Below are 22,269 nucleotides of genomic sequence, written 5' to 3'. Positions count from 1 at the left end.
ACCAGATTTTATTCCGAAGCACAATATGTGACTGAGGGACAAACAGAACGTCCCTAAATAACCTGCAACCATCACTATTATTGACTTGATTTTACCTTTCATGCTGCTCTCACTTTAACTGTCTGTATATTCATCCATTACCTGAATGTCTCTCTGTAAATGGACTGTCTCATTTACTAATGTAAGCATTTCCCCTATTAGAAATAATTGTATTGATTTTGATTCTTTTTTAGATGTTTTTCGTTGCAGTAGAGTCTACAGAAGTTAATTAAACTGTGTGAGACAGAGAGATCATTCAATTTAATGACCTTTTTTTTGGCATTAGTTAACAAACAGCATTGCTATTATATAATATAGTTAAACAGAATATCAGCTCCTTTGCAGTGATGACTAACACTTGTGAGATATTCAATTAATTTAAGAGTTATAATTCTGATTTGTGGATTAATAATGTAGATTTAATGACACTGAAGTCATATTACCAGAGCTTTGGAGCTGCTGCAGGCTACATTAGCCACACTTGGTAAAGCAGGTGACCCAGTGGGTTTTAAGAGGTTTTATACATCCAAAGAACTTCTATAAAATCCAGATTAGGCTTTTAATTGAGACACCAGGCCAGTAAAGGAGACTTGTGTCTTTTTTAGTGTAATTTTGAACTTTGGTTTCCCGTTGCTTCCAGTCTTTATGCTAAGCTAGGCTAACCACATCCCGACTACAGCTCCGTACTTAACACACAGACATGAGATTGTTGTTGTTATTATTATTATTATTATTATTTTTCATACAGTTTCATAGCTGTGAAGAATCTTGTACTTTTGAACCCATTGTGTGTTTTTTGTTTGCTCACTTTTTATTACCAGAAGCACCTTGAGTCCTGTAAACTCTGGTGTTCTCACAGCAAGACATTAAACTACTTTCAGATTCATTAGGACATTTTCTCTGTATACATTTTTAAAAACCTAAGAATGAGCGTTGTTTAATCACCGTTAAAAACACAACTGGCAGATCATCAGACTAACAGCTTTGTTTCTAACGAGATAAAACTGGATCAGATGAAAATGTATTAATCACTGTGGTGAAATTGGCCGTAGCGGCGGCCAGAAACAGCATCTGCAGTCAGTAGAGACAGTGAGAAGTATGAAAATCCAACAGGAGCACATGTTGGGTGGAAATAAAAATATGAATCAGCAACCTGTGAAGGCACATAGAGAAACAGTGCTGGTAGAAAATTGCACCATAAAATTTTAATGTTTTGCAGATTTTATTTCAACACACACTCGGATGAAAAGTTGGTCGATAGCGAAAACACCAGAGAATAAAGAATAATAATGCAGCTGCAGATTCTCTCATTGTCTCCAGTGAAGTCCACAGACAGACACCTGAGTTATTGATGCTGGGTTGAAAAGTAGGATAAATGTCTCGGGTGTGTTTGGTCCTGTGACTCGTCCTCGTCCAGACTGCAGACTGCAGCAGAAACCGTGCAGCTGCAGCGCTGAAGGGCGGCGATAAGGACGCTGCTGACAGGAAAGGAGGAAAAGAAATTTTAAAAAAAGAGAGAGAGAGAGAGAAATGAAATCAAACAGTGGTGCAAAGCCGCAGACCACTGAGTCTGCAGAGAGGCTATTTTAAAAAGAATGAAGGAGAGCGATGCCTTAAGAGGTTTAAAGGACTCAGAGGTCACAACTCTGAACACAAAATGCAGTGTCACATTTTACTACGACCCTCCGGCTTTGCACTGAGCTTGTCCCAGTTCAAAACTCTTAAATGGCTCTTTACCGTGCAAACAGGGATTTCTCTCCATCCTCAGCATGAAGGGCAACACGTATTATTACACAGCAGGTTGAACTCTTCATGGATTAACAAGAGGGACAAGACGAGACCTTTTTATCAGTCTGTACTGAATCAAAACAAACTACAGATTTCTGAATACATTCAGCATAAATACCGCAGTCCACATATCTACATTGTTCTTTTAAGGTTATATGTGCAAAATTAAATTAACAGCTCCTTGCGGTCCACCAGACTCCATTGATAAAACTGGTAATTTTACCTCACAGTTAAAACTCACTTTAATCTGGACAGAAACAAGATAAAACTCACAAAAAAAATTCTTTATTAGTCTTTCCACAAACGCTTGGTCAAAATAAATAATTCATTACTGACGTAGATGAGCAAATGAAATGGGCAATGTAGCTATCTTTGGGGACAAATGACGCATTAAAAGTATGTAAAAGTAGTTTCTGCCACTGACAGACTCAGGTTGTTATTGTCAGTGTCTGACAGCATTATGGAAAGGATCCCTACAGAGATAGACCTTTAGTTTAACCACAAACAGCCGTAATATCACTATCACTCTCCACCAGACTCCAGAGACAAAAACACTCATTTTACATGTCGTAATATTGTAACTTCATTCAAAGTGGACAGAAACATTTAAATCTCTACGTTTTAACAGCAGTAATGATTGTGAATCAGAACAAGCAGCAAGGAGACATTTAGTTCCTTTATTCCAACACAGTGTAACATCACACAGTCTGGTTGTTCATCACACAGATTAAATAACTTCCAACTTCACTGAAACTAATCCTGGTGGACTGATCTTTATGATGGATGATGGATAACGTTAACAGTTACTGACTAATTAACTGGTTTCATTCCTCTCCTGTCGCTGCCTGAACCCACCATGTCTTCATCCCCAGAGTCAGAGTCCTGGTCGGAGCCGCTGGGAATGCCCACTCGCCCGGCTCCGGTTCTGATGCTAATTCTCCTATGTTAGCTCTTATGATAGTAGTGTAAACAATCCTCCTCCTGTCCTTCGAGCTCTCAGTCTGGGGTAGATATTGTGTTACAAGAGAAAAGGTCCGTGTTGCAACAATCCGCTGATACTTTAGTCTTGTTCTTTCTGCGACTATCCGACTGAAAAGTGCGCTGACTGAGACTCTTCTCACCGATTAGCGGTTAGGTCGACTATTAGATTGCAGACCTACTTACAATGACAGTAAGAAGTTGATCAGTTGTTGTTTTTTCTGTGCAGCAACCTCCGAGGAGAATCTGCAGTCTGTGAAAAGCTCAATAACAAGAAGCTCAATAGCCAGAAACAACCAGAAATAAAAGGTTTCACAGCTGCTCTGCTTTTCCAATAATACCAGTACACAAGAGGCTCGATGTGTCGCCTCGTATCACTCATCTGTGTGTGTGTGAGGCTGCAGTCCAGCTCTCTGTGTGAAGAAGAGTTTTCATTATTGAAGTGACAAAAACAGTTGCAGTTATTATGTTGGTGCGAGTGGAAACGACCCCCGTCGGTCCTCTAACGCTGCCAAGGCCGCTGGATCAGACCCGACGTTTGTGTCTCAGCAGGCAGACGCTGCTTTTCATTTTCTCCGGCTGTGACTTCTGTGTGCCAACAATGTGCTGATCGGTTGGCAGCACGACCAGAATACAGTCCGACCGTAAAGGGAGGCTTGAGGTTTGAGGTTGATGTTAAATGTATTTTTTACAGCTGAAAGGTTGTCAGTGCTCTCTGAGAACAAATCTTTTAAAGGAGAGTCTGTTCCTGTGTTTCTTTATACTCATACTCTGATAACTGTGGTGGCAAAAGTACACTCATTCTTTACTCAAGTAGAAGTAGAAGAACTGATTGTTTACTCGAGTAAAAGTAAAAAAGTACTCTCTTGGTCTCTCTGAAGGACGTTTTTACCGGCAGTTTCTGTTCAAACTTAACTGAAACTTCAAACATGGTCGAGTCTCCCTCTCGTCATTTTCATCATGTTGTGTCTGTAATGTTTGATCTGCACCGGTCTGAGTGTTGGAAGAAAGTAAAATGTTGGGGAAAGTAAACTTAAGTAAAGTGCCGATACCTGAAAAAACGACTTCACCTGGGGCTGATAGTGACATTAATGTAATTAACGAAGGTCAACGGTGCATCGTTTGACAGGTTTGGCTAATTCTTGTTGCCTTCGTTGGTTTGAGTTGGTTCAGAGGGAGAAAATCTGTGTTAGCCAATCAGAGTCAGAGTAGGGCGGGTCATTGTTAAAATGAATGTACATCATCAGTGCGAGTAAAATCCGTTATATCTTTCTAACAAAACTCTGTTTGGATGCTAATTATAGAAAAACAGACACAACCTGTAAACCCGACATAAAAATATAGATTGTTAATGATATGCTAAGTCACTAAGTTATCACAAAGTTTTGACTATAGATTGTAACTTTCTATAATAAATGAATGCTTTGGAAACATTGTCTTTGTGCCAATAAAGTATATTGAATATAACTGGTAATAAGCCAGGTGTGCTAACATTAGTATTGTATATTAAAGCCGTTAAATGTAATGTTTATTCCATTCCTTACACTTCAGCTCTTCTTTATTTTTTGGTTTTGGAAACATGATATAAAACACCTCCCTTCCCCGAATGGACGGCTCTGAAGACAAAAGGTCGTCGTTCGGTGCCGGGGTTAGTTAGATGGTTGTGAGTTTAAACACATTGTTTGACGCCTCCGGCACACAACTGCTCACCTTACTTCCTAAATGCTTGCTGTGCACTTCACTTCAGAGTAATAAAGCTGCATTGGAGGGACTGAGGGTGTCATTACGAGTCTGCAGGGAGCGCACACACCATCAGGCTCATCAGTGTTTACATCCCTTCATTAGCGGAGGGACACGACAGAGGTGAACCCAGGGTCGAATTGATTTCCTGTCCCTTTCTCCACAAACACGGCAAACTGTTCGTCTCTGCAGAGTCCATCTTGTCCTGTGTCTGTCTTTAATACGTGCATATGTGTGTGTGTGTGTGTGTGTTTTTTCTATTTTTAGCTATCGGGCTGCAGTTGTCCTTGGATTGGCTGGAAAAGAGGTTCTGGGCCATCGCCAAGCAGGTGACCGGAGGACGCACTCTCACACATGTTGACTGATGTCATTTTTGGGGACATTTTATTGACTTTTGGTTTAATTTCTCAGACTTTAACCATCACTGATTGATAACAAAGAGCAAAAAGGGGCGGGGCTTAGAAAGGGTCAACTGAGCTGGGACGTTATTTCTGATGTTCTCACTGTTTCCTGCCAGGTTTTGTCCCCAAAGTTCAGCTCAATTAAACTTAACAAACGTCACGGCGAATGAATGAAGGACGAGTTAATTCTGTGAATCTCTGAATTCTCAGAGTTACATAAACTTTCTGAAACTATTCTCTGTGGCGGGTTTGGTGTGAAACCCCCGACTGTGCTGACCTTTGAGAGAGTCCAGAACGAGGCAGGCGATCACATTAGCACATTGCTCCCTGTTCTGTGGGAGTATAAAGAGACGCAGCTATCACACTGCAGTAGTTCATATTAACTGCAACACAAAGTTTCCAAGGACGAACAAAAGAATTTCGCTGTGACCATCCCATAATTATCTTCTAGATTCAGAGGTCATTTTTTTTAATCTTCCTTTTCCTTCATTAGGGACCACAGCCCATTAATTGTATTCATTAAGTCTCTCAGACTTTAAGATTAAAGTGGAATCACCCAGAATAAAGTCCCAATAAGATGTGAAACAATCACATTTGACCCTTCTCAAGAGTTTACATTATTTAAATTAAAGGAAGGCTGAGACATTAAATCAAAAGGTTTAAACGCACAATCAACGATCTAATGCTGCATAAATATAAAAAAATCGAATCCCAATGGTACCTGTGCTAATACAAACATGCTCTATTCAACTCATTTGTGCGTCTTTGCAAAATAGTTTGTTGATGTGGCGACTGCTCGAGGTAGCGAGTGGATCTCTTTAATGAGAGGCTTCCTTCAAAGGTCGGCGCTGTCGTGATGGTTCGACGCAGGTCAAAGGTCATCAACAGTGAACTTTGAATTGACAGCCGATCCTCTGATTGATGAAAGTTGAGTCTGATATGTCCTAAAATGACCACCGTATAAAAGCTTTAGGTTCACGTCACAGACTTTATAAAATATGGACATAGTTTCTGAAGAGTCAAATTCATTCATTTAATTTTATTCTTATAACGCTGATGTTTGTTCGAGGAGTTATAATGAGTTATTTTAGGCTGTAGAAAGTGGGTTTCACCTTATGATTGAAAGCTGAGCCCCGCTCGCGTATGGGCGGGACCTCGATACCGCGTTCAGTACTGCAAGGAAGTGGAGACGCAGCGTTCATCTTTTATATGACGACAGAATGTCACTCAAAGTAACCACGCCTTTAATTATTATATTTAATTATATAATTTAAACAGAGACCAAAAGGCTGTAAACATGTTTATTTCTGCTGTAATTTGGGGGCTTATGATGCCTGACTTACTGCTGGAGCCTCTAGTGGCTGTTAGAGGAACTGCAGGTTGCTGCTCGGCTCCAACTCAGGACAACCTTTGGTAATTGTAAGGATGTAATACTTAAAAATGTCCAACAGTTTTATTTTCTGCACCGAGCATCACGACCTAGTTTGTCCCCAGACTTTCTGAATTAATCGTGTTAAAGAATGTGTCCCCGGATACGACACGAGGCCGACAGCCTCCACTCTCTCTCTCTCTCTCTACAGGTCTTTGACCTTGTGAGTCTCTCCTGCGGTTCAGTGGAGCAGAGCTGCAGCTGAATGTGTGCAGATGTCCTGTAGAGGTTGATGGTGCAGATAACATTATTAATGGGAGCTGACAGCTGTGACAGGCTGCTTTAATATATTCACTGCTGATATTAGATCATCCACAGGCCACATTTACATCCTGCCGCCTCTGATTTACACTTCCTGAGGTTTTTATAACGTTTCTGCCATTCGGTGAAAACTAGGAGTCAGTCTGTGTGTTTAATCTCACATTTACAGTCTGCTCTGTCCAGTTCTGTCTCTGTGCTGAATAGTAGATTCATCAGTCCCTAAAGGAAGTTGTGATCACAACAAATAGCCACGAGTTTCAACTAATCGTAGCAGTTGATCTGTCACCAAACTACTAAAAGACATTCTCACTTGCCTTCAGTTCTTAAAGGACCAGTGTGCAGCATTTAGTGGCCTCTAGTGGTGAAGTTGCAGATTGCAAGAATCTGAATACAGCTCAGCCCTTCAAGCATGGAGGAGAAACTACAGTGGCCACAAACTGCACAGTGCATCAGAATATTGTCAAAATCACAATACGGTGGAGTGAAATTATTGTTTGATAAAGGTTAAATGTGTGAGAATTAGCATTATAATAGATAAAGTATTGTAGTGCTGGCTGACAAATCTTGTTCTCTAGTTTGTTTTTGGTACAGACCCCAAAAAATATCACAATTTCAAGTTTTTCAGTAAAATAAATTTATTTGTAATGCAAAAATTATCCTTATCATGCATTTTTTTAGTAAAAGCTGCCATGAAATCAGGAATTTTAGGCAAAAATCTCAAAAACAAATCCTGATTCATCATCAATATTTGTGGCCCGTTGAGGAAAGAACTGCTTAAAAGCTGAAGATCTCTGTGACCATTTAAACCAACTTAAATCTTTAAAGGTCAGTGAAGCTCTGAGCCGTGACTGTAAAAGTATTACTTACTTACTTACTGAAAAGTAAATACTGTAAGTATTTTTGAAATTAGACTACAAATACAGTGAAAATATATTTGGCTGAACAGAACAGTAAATACATTTTATATCGTTGTTAGGATGTTATATAATATATTTCTATCAGGTTATTGATTCTCATACAATTATCTTTACTGTGTTTATTTTCCTCGACTCTCCACGCTTCCAGCCGAGCGACACCGACGTAAGTAAACATGGATTATTATCCCAATAAAACAATAATGTTTAAATTGAGATAAAAGTGTTTATTAAGTTTATACAATCAGGCGAGGTTCAGCTTCCTCCTGTGTGCAGTGACCCGGCTCCTGATGACCTTTGACCTCCCCTCTCTCTTTCTCTCAGTGTTCAACCGTGGAAGGCGTGTGTCCTCTCAGCTGTGAGAGTGCCGTAAGTATCCCGCCATCTCAACGCCAAACGTCACGTTGAAAAGCCTGAAAACTCACACTTCCTCCTTCTCCTCCCCGTTCAGGATCTGAACTGCTTCCTGGTCGACAACAACGGCTTCATCCTGCTGTCCAAAGAGAGGAACGAGGTAAGATTCCCCCCTACCCCCCAACCTCGCCAGACTCCAGTCTGAGCAGGAAAACATGAGAAAAAGCTCATTTATAAGCTCCTTTAAGTCTCGGGTTAATTAAACGGGAGCACTTTGGCTGACCTGGAGTCAGGAAGGTGATGAGTTCTGGCGTCAGAGGCAGCAGGTGACGTTTCAGCAGCTCTTTTATTCAATGTGCTCATCAACAACATCTGGATGGCTCACAGGATTTGAGGATAGTTTTAATCTGTGTGTGTGTGTGTGTGTGGTGCATTAACAGCGAACTGTAGCAGCTGCTGCACCTGTCGACCTCATCTGACCATGGGCGGATCTTAAACAGTCCCTTAAATTGACTAAAAGATGTGTTTGGGTTTTTTTTTTCCTGTGTTTAATTACACATGAATGTCACATTTAATCTGAACCACCAGAACTAGTTGAATCCTTAAAGTCTCCATGAAGTCAGAATTTATGTTTTAGTGTTTTTATGGAATATGTCTCCTAATCTCCAGCTTCTGTCCAACAGGGACAAAAAGTCATATTTCAGGTGTTTTTAATGGGATTTTAGAGTTTGTCATTTCCTAAAAAAAGAGACTCATTCTGCACTCAGGCGCCGCCGGAGCGAGTGTTTGAGTTACTGATGTGTTACAGACGTCTCTGATTACTGATTACTGAACAAAAGCAACAACTTTCTAACTCCGGCTGCTCAGCTTTAACTCTCTGTGATTCACAGAGTTTCCTTATTTTTATGGTACAACACAAAAAATTGAAATTCATTAATTGTTATAACAAAAATATTCACAGCAAGCCAGTTATATTTGCAACTAAAGATCATTTTTATTATCGATTAATCCTTAAGGTATAATAATCAGAGTCTTGTGTTGTCCCTCCAACAGTAAAATAATATAAATTTACCTCAAAATGTTCTTATTTAATGTCTCAATTATGATTATTATAATAATGAGTGTTATCTCATAATGTTCACTAAATATTTTATAATTTTGACTTTTAGAAATTAATGTAAAAACATTTAAATTATATAACTTTGTCTGACTATAATTAAGTCACAATGTATTTATTTTCTCACAGTTTTTACTGAATATTTGTCCCTGCCGGGCCTCCGTACGCCGCAGATATGGTTTTTAAAGAGTCGCTGTGCAGCTTGTGAGCCTGCAGTCTGTCTGACAGCTGCTGGTTAGCTGCAGATTAACTCGGCCTGTTTGGATCCATATTACTGAGGATTAATCCAGAGCCCATCATGCGACCGTAAACACACACAGCTGAGCAGCCACACCTCATCTCCTCCTCTACCCACGTGTTTACGTCTGTCCCGGCTCTCTGGTTCAGGACTTGTTGCCGGCAGTCGGACCTGTGATGTTTGTGTTACAGGACGGCCTTGGTGACCGCGAGGGCTGCCAGCTGTGCAGCAGCAGCTGGCTCTGCTGAGGACAGATGAGGTTTAACTGTGACTGTGTCTGTCGGGGTCAAATGGACGTACAGCTGGATGTAAACTGTGGAATTATCTCTTATATAATAATGTGTCTGTCTGTCTGTGGGTCCAAGTGAACAGTCAGATGTTAACGAGTAGGGCTGCCCCCGACTAAAGACTCTACTAGTCGACTTCAAATGTTTATGATGTTAATTTAATTATTTAAATCTCTATATTTTAACAGAAACAGCTGTAATGATTGTGAATCAGAACAAGCAGCAAGGAGACTGAACATTTAGTTCGTGTATTCCAACACAGTGTGACATCACACAGTCTGGTTGTTCAACACACGGAATAAATAACTTCCAACTTCACTGAAACTAATCCTGGCTGATCGATACGATGGATAACGTTAACAGTTACTGACTAATTAACTGGCTCCTCTTCCTCCTCTGCCTCAACGCGCTGTGTCTAGTCCGGGTTAAAGTCGCTGTGAACCACCGTGTATAACCGGTGCGTATGCTGGTTTTCATGCACACGGTGGGATATGTAAAAAGGAACGCGATCTCTTGTCTGTCTCTCTAACTTGCTGATTTCAAACTTTAAAGTGTAGTTTCCATCCAGTTACTGTGTAATATATGTTTATATCCACTGATACACTGTGACAGTTGCATAATCTCTGTAGATAATGTTTAACATCAGAAAGGCTAAAACCCAAACTCTATAACACAATATGAGGGTGACAAAATCCACTTAGGAAACAGATACAGGCACCCTCTGTATGGCAGTACCGTGCACCCTCGGGCTCATTTCCCACAGATTAAATGCTTTACTCACTGCGCTAACATCAACACCAGCGGGGAAAGCAGCAGTTCTCTCTGTTTATGGGGAGAAAGAGATGTTAACGCACCTCTGAGTCTGTACACTGATCATCTCAAAGGATCTGACACAGGAGCCCTTCTGAATATGTATACGAGTACTTTAACTGGTTGAACAGATACAGATAAAGGTTGGGGGTGAGCTGGCCGACGTTATCTGCATCAGTTTAACTAAAATTACCTTTATTTGTAGCCATACGTCCGTATCAGACCTCATTAGTTTTAGCTGATGTACCTAATAAACTGGCAGAGTTTTAAAAGAAGAGTTTTTCAAAAAAACCTCCAATATGGCTGCCAGAGAGGAGAACTTAATCCCCTGAAAGTCTTAATGTCCTTTTCTTTATAAATAACTCAGTGTTGAGATCTGTCATTAAATACTTCTACAGACAGCAGCACAGTGTTCCTGTTGTAGTAAGTAACCTTAAAGCAAGAATCGTTTACTGTAGAAGCTCATTTTTCATTATTTGCATGTCTGCTGCGTTCCCAGTGGCCTTACTAAGCAGATATTATGATAAAGTGCTTCCTCGATGTTTTGCTGAGCTCTGGACTTTCACGGGAAGTTTGTGGAAACACCCAGAATCCCCCCCGGCGTTAAAGCCGCTGTGGTGCGAAAGGTGCAGCTCGTAGTGCGTTGCAGGGCACCGTAAATATTTAATCAGGAGAGAAATTAAGTCAGTGCTGACTAAAAGAAATGGGTCAGAGTGAGGAAGTGTAGCGAGCAGGGTGACGCAGGGTGTTGTTATTGGCCGTATGCAGAGGAAATGTCTGTTTGATCAATGATCCTGTCTGAGGAGCTGCTGCAGGACGCCGCTGTTCATCCTCAGGACGAGAGCAGGTTGGACTGTTCTGTCCAACAATGTCCTGAAATTAATAATAAAAACGAAATTACTGGATGGATTGAGACTATTTCACTCTGGTTTGTCCGTCACGCCTGGAGGGGATCGTGTGTTTGCTCTAATCTCTCTCATACGAGACTCATTAAACATTGTCTGTGCTCAGTATAGTGATCGACCGATGTTGGTTTTCAACAGCCGATGCTGATATTAGAAAGAAGGGCTGCTGATGGCCGATATATAAAAAGTCGTGTATGATTCTATTCTGCAGCAAATTCAGGTGTATGTATGGATGCACCAGAGTTATAATACAGACCTCGAAACAAACGTATTTTTGTCTCGGACTCGACAAAGGCGGTCTTCACTACAGCACTTCCTGCCAGTAGGGCCACAAGTGATCAACCCTCCACCAGTGCCTCCAGACTCACCTGGTGGAGACCGGCACTCTTTTTTAGGGACTTTGTGATGAACCGCAGCAGTGAACGAGTGTAACTGTAGAATCAAAGACGGTGCTGAGTTACTGATTTACTGATGTTTTGCTGGTAGCTGTACTTTCAGGGTGTAAATGCAGTCGAGGATATAATACGGCAGTTCTACTAGAAGGCTGTGTTTTGCTGCTGTGCGTCCGCAGAGCTCCTGGCAGGAGTTTGACTCTGGCACTTTTGCTGCCCTTTGTTTTTTTTTGTTTATTCCAGCACGTTTACCCTCTGCTGCTGCTGCTGCTGTCAGATAAACAGAGGGTCAAGTTTCAGCGTAAGCAGCATCCCACTGTTAGCGCCCGGCAACCTGCGAGTCCTCCGAGGCTGCTGGGAAAATCCCGTCCAGACGGAGAGCAGCTTGTAAACTTGAACAGAGCTGCTGAGACAAAACACTCTGAATAATTCAGAGACTCTGCTGCTGAAGGCCAGAGAGGACCAACACACTGCAGACGCACTGAAAGGACTTTAAATCACAGTTTAACACTTCACACCATCTGTTTCATTCCTGGTGCGCTCCTACTCTCAGTATCCACTCAACAAGAACTTTTATTATTTATTTACATCTATCTGTTGTGTGTCTTCTGTAGACTGGAGGAGATAATCTGCTGCAGGAATTAAATCAACTGCAGGAAAGATAATTGAATTTATGTCATCATTTGTCTTTACTGGAGAACATTTTAATATTTGTAAGAGCTACTTACGATATGAAAGTTTTGTTTTTTGGGATTCAGACATAAATACTGCTGAGAGAATTGAATCATAGTCACAGCAACATGGGGGAGCGCAAGATTAAAACATTGATCAGAGAGACAAACTCAATTAAAGCGATGCGTGGCTCCTCGCAGTCCACAAGCCGGCATCATGTGTGGACCACAAATCGGAGGATGATTGCCACACAAGCGTTACTTCCTGTTTCCAGTAGGTGGCGCTATGAGTATGACTGAATATTGGCAAGTAGATGAGTTCAGGGCGGGACTCTTATCAGACGTGAAGTTTGGTCGAAATTGGACAAAGTACACTGAAGTTATGACAACTTCCTGTTTCATGGCAATACGTCGAAACCTGGCGCCACGGCTCGGACACGCCCTCTGACGCACAGTCACAAAGAGCATGACTTTGAATCCTGGTGGTTTTAAGAGCACATTGACCAAATTTGAAGTCCGTCCGATCAATTACCATAGGAGGAGTTCGTTAAAATAAATCACCATGAATAACCAACTAAATTCAAAACGGCCAACTTCCTGTTGGGTTTGGGGTCCAAGAGGCTTTTTTATACCTCTGGACATGATACACATGATTCCTGATGTTTGCATGTCTGGTTGAAATGTGCTTTCTAGGGGGCGCTATGGAACCAGTTTCACTAGATTCATAACACATCATCATCAATCTCTGGTTTCATACGTTTTTCAGCGTGTTGTGTTCGCCTAAATGTTGTTTTGCATTGCATGCTTTTTGCTGGTAGCTGTACTTTCAGGGTGTAAATGCAGTCGAGGATATAATACGGCAGTTCTACTAGAAGGCTGTGTTTTGCTGCTGTGCGTCCGCAGAGCTCCTGGCAGGAGTTTGACTCTGGCACTTTTGCTGCCCTTTGGTTTTTTTGTTTATTCCAGTACGTTTACCCTCTGCTGCTGCTGCTGCTGTCTCTGGTTTCATACGTTTTTCAGCGTGTTGTGTTCGCCTAAATTACGTTCTGATTGACAGAAAAATAATAATTCCTCACATTTCATTGAAGTGAATCCAATGTGTAACCTGCATTCTTTCTAATGGCCAGCAGGGTGCAGCACCATTGGCTGATAGTATTGAGTCTTATAGAGAAATGAGCCTACACTGTAAAAGAGAAAAGCTCAGAGAACTCAAAACAACTTTATTCACAGACTTTTAAGTTTTGAAATAAACTAAAAAGAAATTTGTTTCCTTCTTCTTTAGAAAAACATAAATCTAAAAGTTTTGGAAACAAGAAACTCTATCTTACTTTCTCATTTCTTTTTCTAAAAAAGAAACATAAATTATCATTTATTATTAGAGTAATACTCAGTTGATTTATGAGCTCAGTAAACAGCTTCAGTCTTCTTCCATACAGCATGATTTTCATTTAGTGAATGATGCTCCCATTTAGAGTAAAACTGAACTTCATTTCCTGCTACAGACCACCAGCCGGGACGTGGTTAGCCTAGCTTAGCATAAAGACTTGTAACAGGGTTGTTTTAATAATCACTGCTGTTCCTACTGATGTGTCGTTCCAGGTTGGTCGTTTCTTCGGCGAGGTAGACGGGTCCGTGATGGCGTCGCTGATCAAGATGGGAATGTACAAAAAGTACGACTGACGACATAAAAACCTCCTGAGAGTATTAATGAATGTGAAGGATTCCTCTGATTGATTGTTTGTTTGTTTGTTTGTTTGTTTGTTTGTTTGTTTGTTTGCAGGGTGTCGTTGTTTGACTACCAGGCGATGTGTAAGAACAGTCATCATCACGCCAGCAGCGCCCGACCTCTTCTCAGTGTGAGTGTAATCAGTTACTGCTGAGCACTTCAGTAAGTTACAGCTCTACGTTTAGTTACTGCTGTTGTGATAAAGTACTTTTATAGATTAGTGTGAATTTGAGGGAGTTATACTTTATATTTGGGTACTTTTTACTCCATTACATCTGTCTGACAGCTTTAGTTACTTCACAGATTACAGTTTTTAGAGATACGTGGTTCTCACAGGACAAAATATACGAAGATCTTATAGAATCTGATTTATTGCTGTAGATTAAACTACCTGTATATACAACAGTATATAAAGCAGTTAAAATGAGCTCAATATTAAACATCTACAGCAGTAAAGTCCAACATTAATGCAGCAGTAATATTCTATCCATGCTGATAGATTAAGCACATTTTTCTGATTATATTCATACTTTTACTTTAAGGAGTTTTTAACTGGTTATTAAACAGTTTAACAGTGAAGCCTCTGAATGAGCAACAGAAACAAACAAGACCATCAGAGAGAAGCTGTTTCTATAAAGTTATTAATGTCTGCAGTCGGGTCGGATTCCTCTTGAAATCAGTGGAACAAGGTGGTAGAAACAGTACCATTATTGTCCACCGGGTGGCGCCAGAGTCAACACCACATAAAAGCTCCTTGTTGCTGCTTTAAGTCGGGTTCTGACTGTAGTGGTATAATTCCTCAGTGAGGAATTATACCACTACACTATCAGGAAAGGACCTGAACGGTCTTTAAATCTTCAGGAGCAAGTTTTTGTCAGATTTATTGTGTTTCAGTTCTTCTTTTAACACACAGTTGTTGTCTTTCTTCCTCTCCTGCAGCCGTTCTATGTCATCGGTGCGTTAATAAAGTGGTTCTTCTCCAACGCGCTCATGTAAGTTTTCACTGCTGTTTGTATTCAGTAGGTCAGTGAACTAAACTTTAATCCACAGAACATTCATTATTAGATCTACAACGATGTAATATGTAAAATCCTTCATCAAAAAGCGCCAAGATCTAAACAGTGGATGGTAAAAATAAACAGTCAATGTATGACAGCTTCTATAGAACAGAGCTCTAGAGTTTATACACTGTTTTGATGAGGAAACGTTACAGATTAAAGCTTTAACTCATTCAAAGAATAAAATGTTATTATTTAAGGTTGTTAAAGGAGTAAATTAGAGTTGAATCAATCAACATTCGTGCTGTTCTGGAGTCGATTTGTTTGTATTGATTGTAGAAAAGACTTAAAACATACATTCATTTGTTCAGTAAAAGCAGATGAATATTACAGCGAATACATGTTAACTGTTTCAACCCTTAAATGAGATTCATATTTAATATTAATGAGCCGTCTGCTGGGTTTATTGTGTTTTAATGAGCATAAATCAAACAAATAATCTGAATGAAGAATGAAATTCACCACCTGAGAGACCAAAGGGAGGATTTTTACACGAATGACGGTTGGAGATCGAGGTAAGTTGGAAGGTCTCAGATAAAACGAGTTGTTTGTGTCTTCGTCAGGTTCCTGCTGGACTTTAACCTCTGCGGACTCTGGCACTCGGATTACTTTGTGGACGGTAAGAAGTCTGACATCAGCCTCAGCCAGCGAAAGATCTCTAAAGAAATTCAGATTTAATGGCAAACAATCAAATCTAGAGTTGTATCAGCGGTTACTGTGGTGGAAACGCGGCAACGTGAGTTCACGCTGCTGCTTCCATCACAGTTATTAGCTTTATGGTCTGTGGTCATACCTGTAATAAGTATATATATATATATAAAGCACTGGTTCAAACAGACTTAATAAGCTTCTTTTTTGACAGATTCTGTGTTTAATTCTCGTTCTATCGCCTCTTTGGTTGTTTTCTAAAGCAGGACGAGGCTGTTGATCAGAGAGTTCACTGAGTCTGAAATGAGGCCATAACAGATCAATACATTAGTTTCTGTTCTTTAACGCCTCATTTTTAAATTAATCTAAACTAATGTGTTAAATTTGACAGCAAAATTAGAGCTGGAAAAACATTTAGCTCAAAACTCAGTGCAGCCTCACAGAGCTGCAGGAGTGTCTTTGAATGCATCATTATCTGTCAGCTGTGTTTGAGTTCTTCATCGCTGCTTTGTGTCTCATTTACAAACATTCTGTTTCAAAATGGCGGCCTCATCTTCGTCACCATCCTCATCCTCATCCTCATCTTCACCATCATCATCACCTCCTCCTCCTCCTCGTCCTCCTCCTCCTCCTCCTCCTCCTCCTGGTCCTCCACTGTGATCTTCATCCATTCAGCCAAGGCTGGCTATCACACCTGTGAGTACAACCTGAGTTCAGAAAGAGGAAACGTTTCACAATTTACAGACTCTGACATGGATAAAGAGTGTGTGTGTGTGTGTGTGTGTGTGTGTGTGTGTGTGTGTGTGTGTGTGTGTGTGTGTGTGTGTTCTCAGCTCATAAGCAGAAGAAGGTGGACGCTCTGCAGCCCTGCGACACGGCGTATCCCGGCTTCATGTACGACTCGTCTGTCAGAGAAGCAAACAGCCTCATCAAGTGTGGACGCTGCCAGAAGTACGACACACACACACACACACACACACACACACTCTCTCTCTCACTGTGAAACTTTGTTTGTTTTTATTAAATATGAACTAAATGATTAAAATTGTGTTCAATGTTCATAAAACACTCAAAATACATTAAAGTGATAATAATAATCTTATAATAAGTTGACAACAATACCAATAAAACCAGAAGGAAAAAGAAGAATTACATCAGTCAGATTATCTCAAATTAAAAAGATATTTCATTTATTTCTTCTTAAAGAATAAAGTTTTCTGTTGTGAGACGTTGTAAAGAAGTAAAAAGACGTCAAATCAGTTCTTAAAAAATGTGCGACTTAAAACTCCAGAGGAAGGTTTGTAATAGCTAGTAATAGTTTTTAATCATTTAAATATAAGAATCTTTGTGTTTTTGTTACCTTACAATGTTTTTTTCTGCAGAGGGAGCGGGTTCTCTTCTGGTCGCCGTGTTTCTGCAGAAGTTTTTAGAGAGATCGATCTATTGTTTGTTGTTTTGGTGGTTTTATTGTGATTGAACCACAGAAAGAAAGCTGCAGTCCCTTAATGCCAGAGAATAACACATTTATAGAATAAGATATATAAACTAAATAAAATGTAATATTTTAGACTTTCTATGATGGTTGAAAATATATTTAAAGTTGTTTTCAACCAGTTCTTCCAGCTCAATTTGTTATAAAATCCAATAATCTTAAAAATGTGTTGAATCAGGTCTTAAACTTTGCTTGTATTAATGAATTTGATGTTTTCAGTCTCTTAAATCTGTATTGATCAGGGTCTAACAACTACACTACACTGATATTCCTTTATATCCTTTGTACTTTTGTTGCCTGTAAGGACGTAAAATACATATTTAAAAGCTTTAATAAAAGTCTTTGGAGGAACTAAAGGCCCTGAACTGTCCCCCTTTAGTTCTGTGTTTGAGGAGAATCTCTCTTAAGAATAAAAACACCTACAGCCCCACCTAGTGGTCAAACACGAGCTTCTGCTGCATCACTTTTACTGTCTTTATTCATGAAAATGTTATAAATCAATTAATTAAAGATTTACAGGGAATATTCAACAGAATTTAAATTCCACCAGGGTCCAGCCAGAAATGACTCGATTTAACAACCTGTGTGTGAGCTGGTTGTCTTTCTGTCAATACACTGACATCAATCTTTAGGAACCACAGAGACACAAACTCTCTGAACCAGATTTCAGTTTATTGGCTGTGTATTGATTATTGATTATTGATTACTGTCGTCTGTGCTGTTTCAGGATGTTTGTGGTTCAGCAGATTCCCGACAGTAACCTGGTTCTGGTTGTGACTCAGGCCGACTGCGACTGCTCTCGTCAGTACGGACCCATCCTGCTGGAGCCCAAAGAGATCAAATATATCCTTCACACAGCAGCATCAGCGCCCCCTGCTGTTCAATATATATATGTATATAGATATCTATATATATCTGTTATAATGTTAAACTGGTTTATGTTCCTCAGAACGTTTTTAAACTCATTAAATTATCTCCTGCAGTCAGTGCTGTGTTTTCCTTAACGCCAGTGAACATAACGCCACAGTGAAGTGCAACAGGATGAAATCCCAGAAGGTGCGGCGGCGTCCGGAGTCCTGCCACGCCTACCACCCAAAGGTGAGACAGACAGACAGACAGACAGACAGTCAGTTAAATTACAGCAGATAATAACAATAATTTATTTTCAATGAGTTTTATAGAACTTGAAGCCAAAGTCTCTGTGAAGCTTTTTGATGAACTTGAAGGCAGAAACTGTTTGTTGTTACAATAGAGAGTTAGATCAGATCAGAGAAGAATTTAAATCCATCTTTACTCACTACGTCTCAGCCTTTATAACCCTCAGCTGTGTAAAAACTACAGGTTATAAACTACTTTTTAAAATAGAAAGATTTGAATTTTATCGGCCGATTTAAAAAATCTGTATCAAAATCTGAGAACGTAGAGACTTGAAATTGATTAAAATGACCAAATATACTGGAAATAATCTAAAATGTTTGTTGTATTTAATCATCTCACTCAGATTTACATAAGAGTTTGTTTAGTTTGACACTTTAAAGTTTCCAGTTATTTATTTTCTCTTTTTGAACATTATTTTTTAAATAGATTTTAGATTTATAAATCAATGTACTTATTAACTGTTTTATGTTGTTTTTACATGAATCTATTTATTTATTTATTTATTTTTTATTAGAATTCCTCTTTTTGTTGCCCTACAATAAAATAATAAATTACTTTATTCATCTATAAACAAATAGAATTATAAATTAATTTACAAACGAATTATTTTCACAGCACATTTAATTTAATGCTTTATTACTATTTCTGTGACACTTGTTGTCCTCCGTACCCAACTATAGGAACAAGATTTTTAAGAAGTTAATCAGTAAATTTTTATGATAAAACTCATCAATGAATTAAAACTTTAATTTAATTAATAAGCTTTTAGTTGATAATCATTAATTAATTTAAATGTGTTCTGGTTCTCCAACAGGAAAACGCTAAGGAGTGCGGCGGTGCGTCGGCCATCTCCCTGTCGCTCTCTCTCTTCTCGGCCGCTCTGCTCGTGTCGTCGCTGCTCCACCGCTGGACGTAAGAAAACCCCACCGACCAATCAGCACGCTCTGACGGCGGCGGCAGGAACATAGAAACAAAAACAATCGAGCAAGTAGCGAAGGATGTTTACTCCACCAGAGGGACGTCGGCTGTTGAGACGAGCGTCGGCTCAATCTGCAGCTTTTAAAGGGCTATTTCATTTATTTTTTACAAACTTCCTGAAATAAACTGAAACTTCGGATTATCTCGCGAGCTGTCGGACGGATGTGAAACAGCGCAGCTCCTGGAGAAACGTTGCCATTACACCCAAAGAATGTCGCGTCTTTGTAGCTTTTTTTGATACAGAAATATTGTGTGCGAGTAGTTTTATACGCTCGAATGATTTTAAAAAAACGTAGGAAAATAAATAAGAGGTCAAGGGTCGACAGGGAATACCAGACGTTAAAGGAGCAGCTAGACTTCCACCTGGATACATACTGACCTCTAGTGGCAGGTAGACGCACTATGAGCGGTTTCCTGAACATTTATAAATACGAGAACAAAAAATGACCAATTTTATGTTTTTTAACCCTCTGGCCTCACTACCCTCTCACCAACAGATTGAGTCTGTCATTTTTTAGGTTTTGTATGTTTTTTGCTGCTTTTACTGCGTGAAGTTTTTAATTAATATCAGTTCTTGTCATAAATACAAAATATCCATTCCGTTTTAGTTTTTTAACCCCTCAAATGCCAATTTGTGTGCACAATGCGCTTGTTGGAAAACTACCACAAAATGACCACTGCCCAGCTTCTCAGTGCTACTGGTTTTTCTTGTATTATTAATAACACAGTCTGAGATATGTAACTGATAGATAAAACTCCCTCTCAGCTTGTTCGTGGCCAAAAATGTCCACCTCCTGTTTACATTTCCAAAATGCTATAAAATTAATATATATATAAAAAAATTACACTTTTACTGACTGGATTTTTAAATTTACATCAGTCCTGGTCATGAAAACCAAAATTTCCTTCAAATTCTGAATTTTAACCCTTTAAATACCTGTTAGATCACATAATGCTAATGATTTATCACATTGTTTTTACGAAATAATACATGCTACCTGATTTATTCTTTAACCATCATTGCAGCCTAATGTGTGTCAATAATAATCACTATCAATGATTTTTATGCTTCATTAGTTTTTTGTGCAGTGACAGAAAAACATAAAAACTCCCTCTCAGCTTGTTCGTGGCAAAAAGTGGCCACCTCCTGTTTGCTTTTACAAAATGCCCAACAAACACTATAAACTGAAAATATTTGCTTCTTTCACTGGTTACATTTTTTAATTTGGCATCAGTCCTGATCATGAAATCCAAAATTTTAATCAATTTGAGAACAACAGAACAACAACAGCGTGTGTGTGTGTGTGTGTGTGTGTGTGTGTGTGTCAGAAAGAGAGAGAGGACGATAAACAGTGTGTTTCAGTGAGTGTGTGTGTGTGTGTGTGTGTGTGTGTGTGTGTCTGTGTGTGTGCTCAAGGGCAGCAGGATGTGCAAACCACAGCAGAGTGGTCCTTGCAGACACACTTTCCACAGTTGGAGCAAGTGGTTGCCATTCTTCTTCTTCTTTGGGTGCACAGTCCACACCTTCTCCTACTCTTGTTGGCGGGCTCTGGGTCACACTCTGATTCACCCTCTTGTATCCCGGCAACAATGGCAGCAGCAGCTGCTGAGCGCGGGGGACATGGCCGTCTTGCAATTGCTGGAGTCACCAGCATGTGCCCCAGCCCCTCCAAGAACGCCCTCCGCTGTTTTGGAAGACTCCCACTCAGGATGGACAGATTTCCACAGGACGAAGGCATTGTATGCTGAGATGTCCAGGAGGTTGTAGAAGAGAGCCAGTGGCGGGTGGCTGGTTTTCCTTCGACAACTGTAGGTGCCAACAACCTTGTCCAGGTTATCCACACGGCCTTTGCACCTGTTGTAGTCCAAGATTGCTGCAGGCTTCTTCTTTTCTTCTTTTCTTTGTGCTCAAAAGAAGCACATTCTTCCCTCGCTTGGGCATGTAGGATACTGCCATGGTAGTTTTGGTGAAGGCGAAGACAGATGACAGTTTCTTCCTCTGTCGCAGCTGGAGGAGCTGGGGAGGTAGCTCTGGGGTGTTTCTCCTGATTGTGCCAACCAGAGCCAGTTTTCTTCTGAGGAGTTCCTCTGCCAAGGCGAATGAAGTAAAAAAGTTGTGTCCTTGGAGCCCCTCTGTGAGTCGGACTGTGACCATCATTCCCTGGTTAACTTCCCGGGAACTACCGGGTGGTTTTCCCATGTAAATCTCCATCCTCCAGGCATAGGAGGTTGCCACATCACAGGTGACCCAGATTTTAATGCCGTACTTTGCAGGTTTGTTGGGCATATAGTGTTGAAATCCACAACGACCTTTGAATGCAACAAGCTGCTCGTTGACACACACATCAACCCCTGGATTGAACAAGAGGGGGAGGCGAGCCACCCATTTTTCATTTCTTGAGCGGTAGACGCCAACCAGAATCAGAAACCCAATGTAGGCTCTCATCTCCACTTTATCCACCTCCCTCCGATCCTCACACCTTCATCTCCCATGCAGGTTTGTGTGGGTGCACAGCAGCTGAATAATCTCCTCTGATATAAACAGGTCAAAGGCAGACCTCAGGTTGCTGATGCAGGGTGGGCCCTGGGGTGATACCAGTGGGTACTGGATTGTAGTGCAGGGTCTCTTCAGCAGTGGGAAACCACATCATTTTCCCATGACGAGACATCCACTCACCCGCCGGCTCCACTGTCTCGGCCATCAGCTGCTCGGCCTCCACCGCTGTGTCTGTATCGTATCTTCCCCTGAGGAAGAGGTATCAGGCACTGGCTGGTACTCCTCATCAGTGATGTTGCTGTCATCCTCTGAGGAGGGTGTCCCCTCATCTTCAGGAGAGGACGTGTCCTCATCTTGGGTAGAAGATGTCTCCTCCTCAAGCGCAGAG

General features: G+C 40.5%; 1 protein-coding gene across 1 annotated transcript in view; it reads left to right on the top strand.

The window, feature by feature from the left end:
* Positions 1-20,754, top strand: part of LOC127352591 (voltage-dependent calcium channel subunit alpha-2/delta-4-like) — a 68,868-nt gene extending 48,114 nt beyond the window's left edge. Inside the window, exons 28-40 of the mRNA XM_051381112.1 lie at positions 4,813-4,874; positions 7,702-7,716; positions 7,875-7,919; positions 8,002-8,064; positions 13,924-13,994; positions 14,105-14,180; positions 14,990-15,042; positions 15,672-15,727; positions 16,432-16,452; positions 16,590-16,707; positions 17,976-18,091; positions 18,264-18,346; positions 19,221-20,754. Coding sequence (XP_051237072.1) covers positions 4,813-4,874; positions 7,702-7,716; positions 7,875-7,919; positions 8,002-8,064; positions 13,924-13,994; positions 14,105-14,180; positions 14,990-15,042; positions 15,672-15,727; positions 16,432-16,452; positions 16,590-16,707; positions 17,976-18,091; positions 18,264-18,346; positions 19,221-19,322 — 881 coding nt within the window. The 3' untranslated portion in view covers positions 19,323-20,754. The remainder of the gene's footprint in view (positions 1-4,812; positions 4,875-7,701; positions 7,717-7,874; positions 7,920-8,001; positions 8,065-13,923; positions 13,995-14,104; positions 14,181-14,989; positions 15,043-15,671; positions 15,728-16,431; positions 16,453-16,589; positions 16,708-17,975; positions 18,092-18,263; positions 18,347-19,220) is intronic.
* The last annotated feature ends 1,515 nt before the right edge of the window (positions 20,755-22,269 follow it).

This window comes from Dicentrarchus labrax, unplaced genomic scaffold (assembly GCF_905237075.1).
Source record: "Dicentrarchus labrax unplaced genomic scaffold, dlabrax2021, whole genome shotgun sequence".
Lineage (NCBI taxonomy): Eukaryota > Metazoa > Chordata > Actinopteri > Moronidae > Dicentrarchus > Dicentrarchus labrax.
Note: the sequence above shows the minus strand (reverse complement) of the source record. Positions and strands in the feature narration are given on the sequence as shown.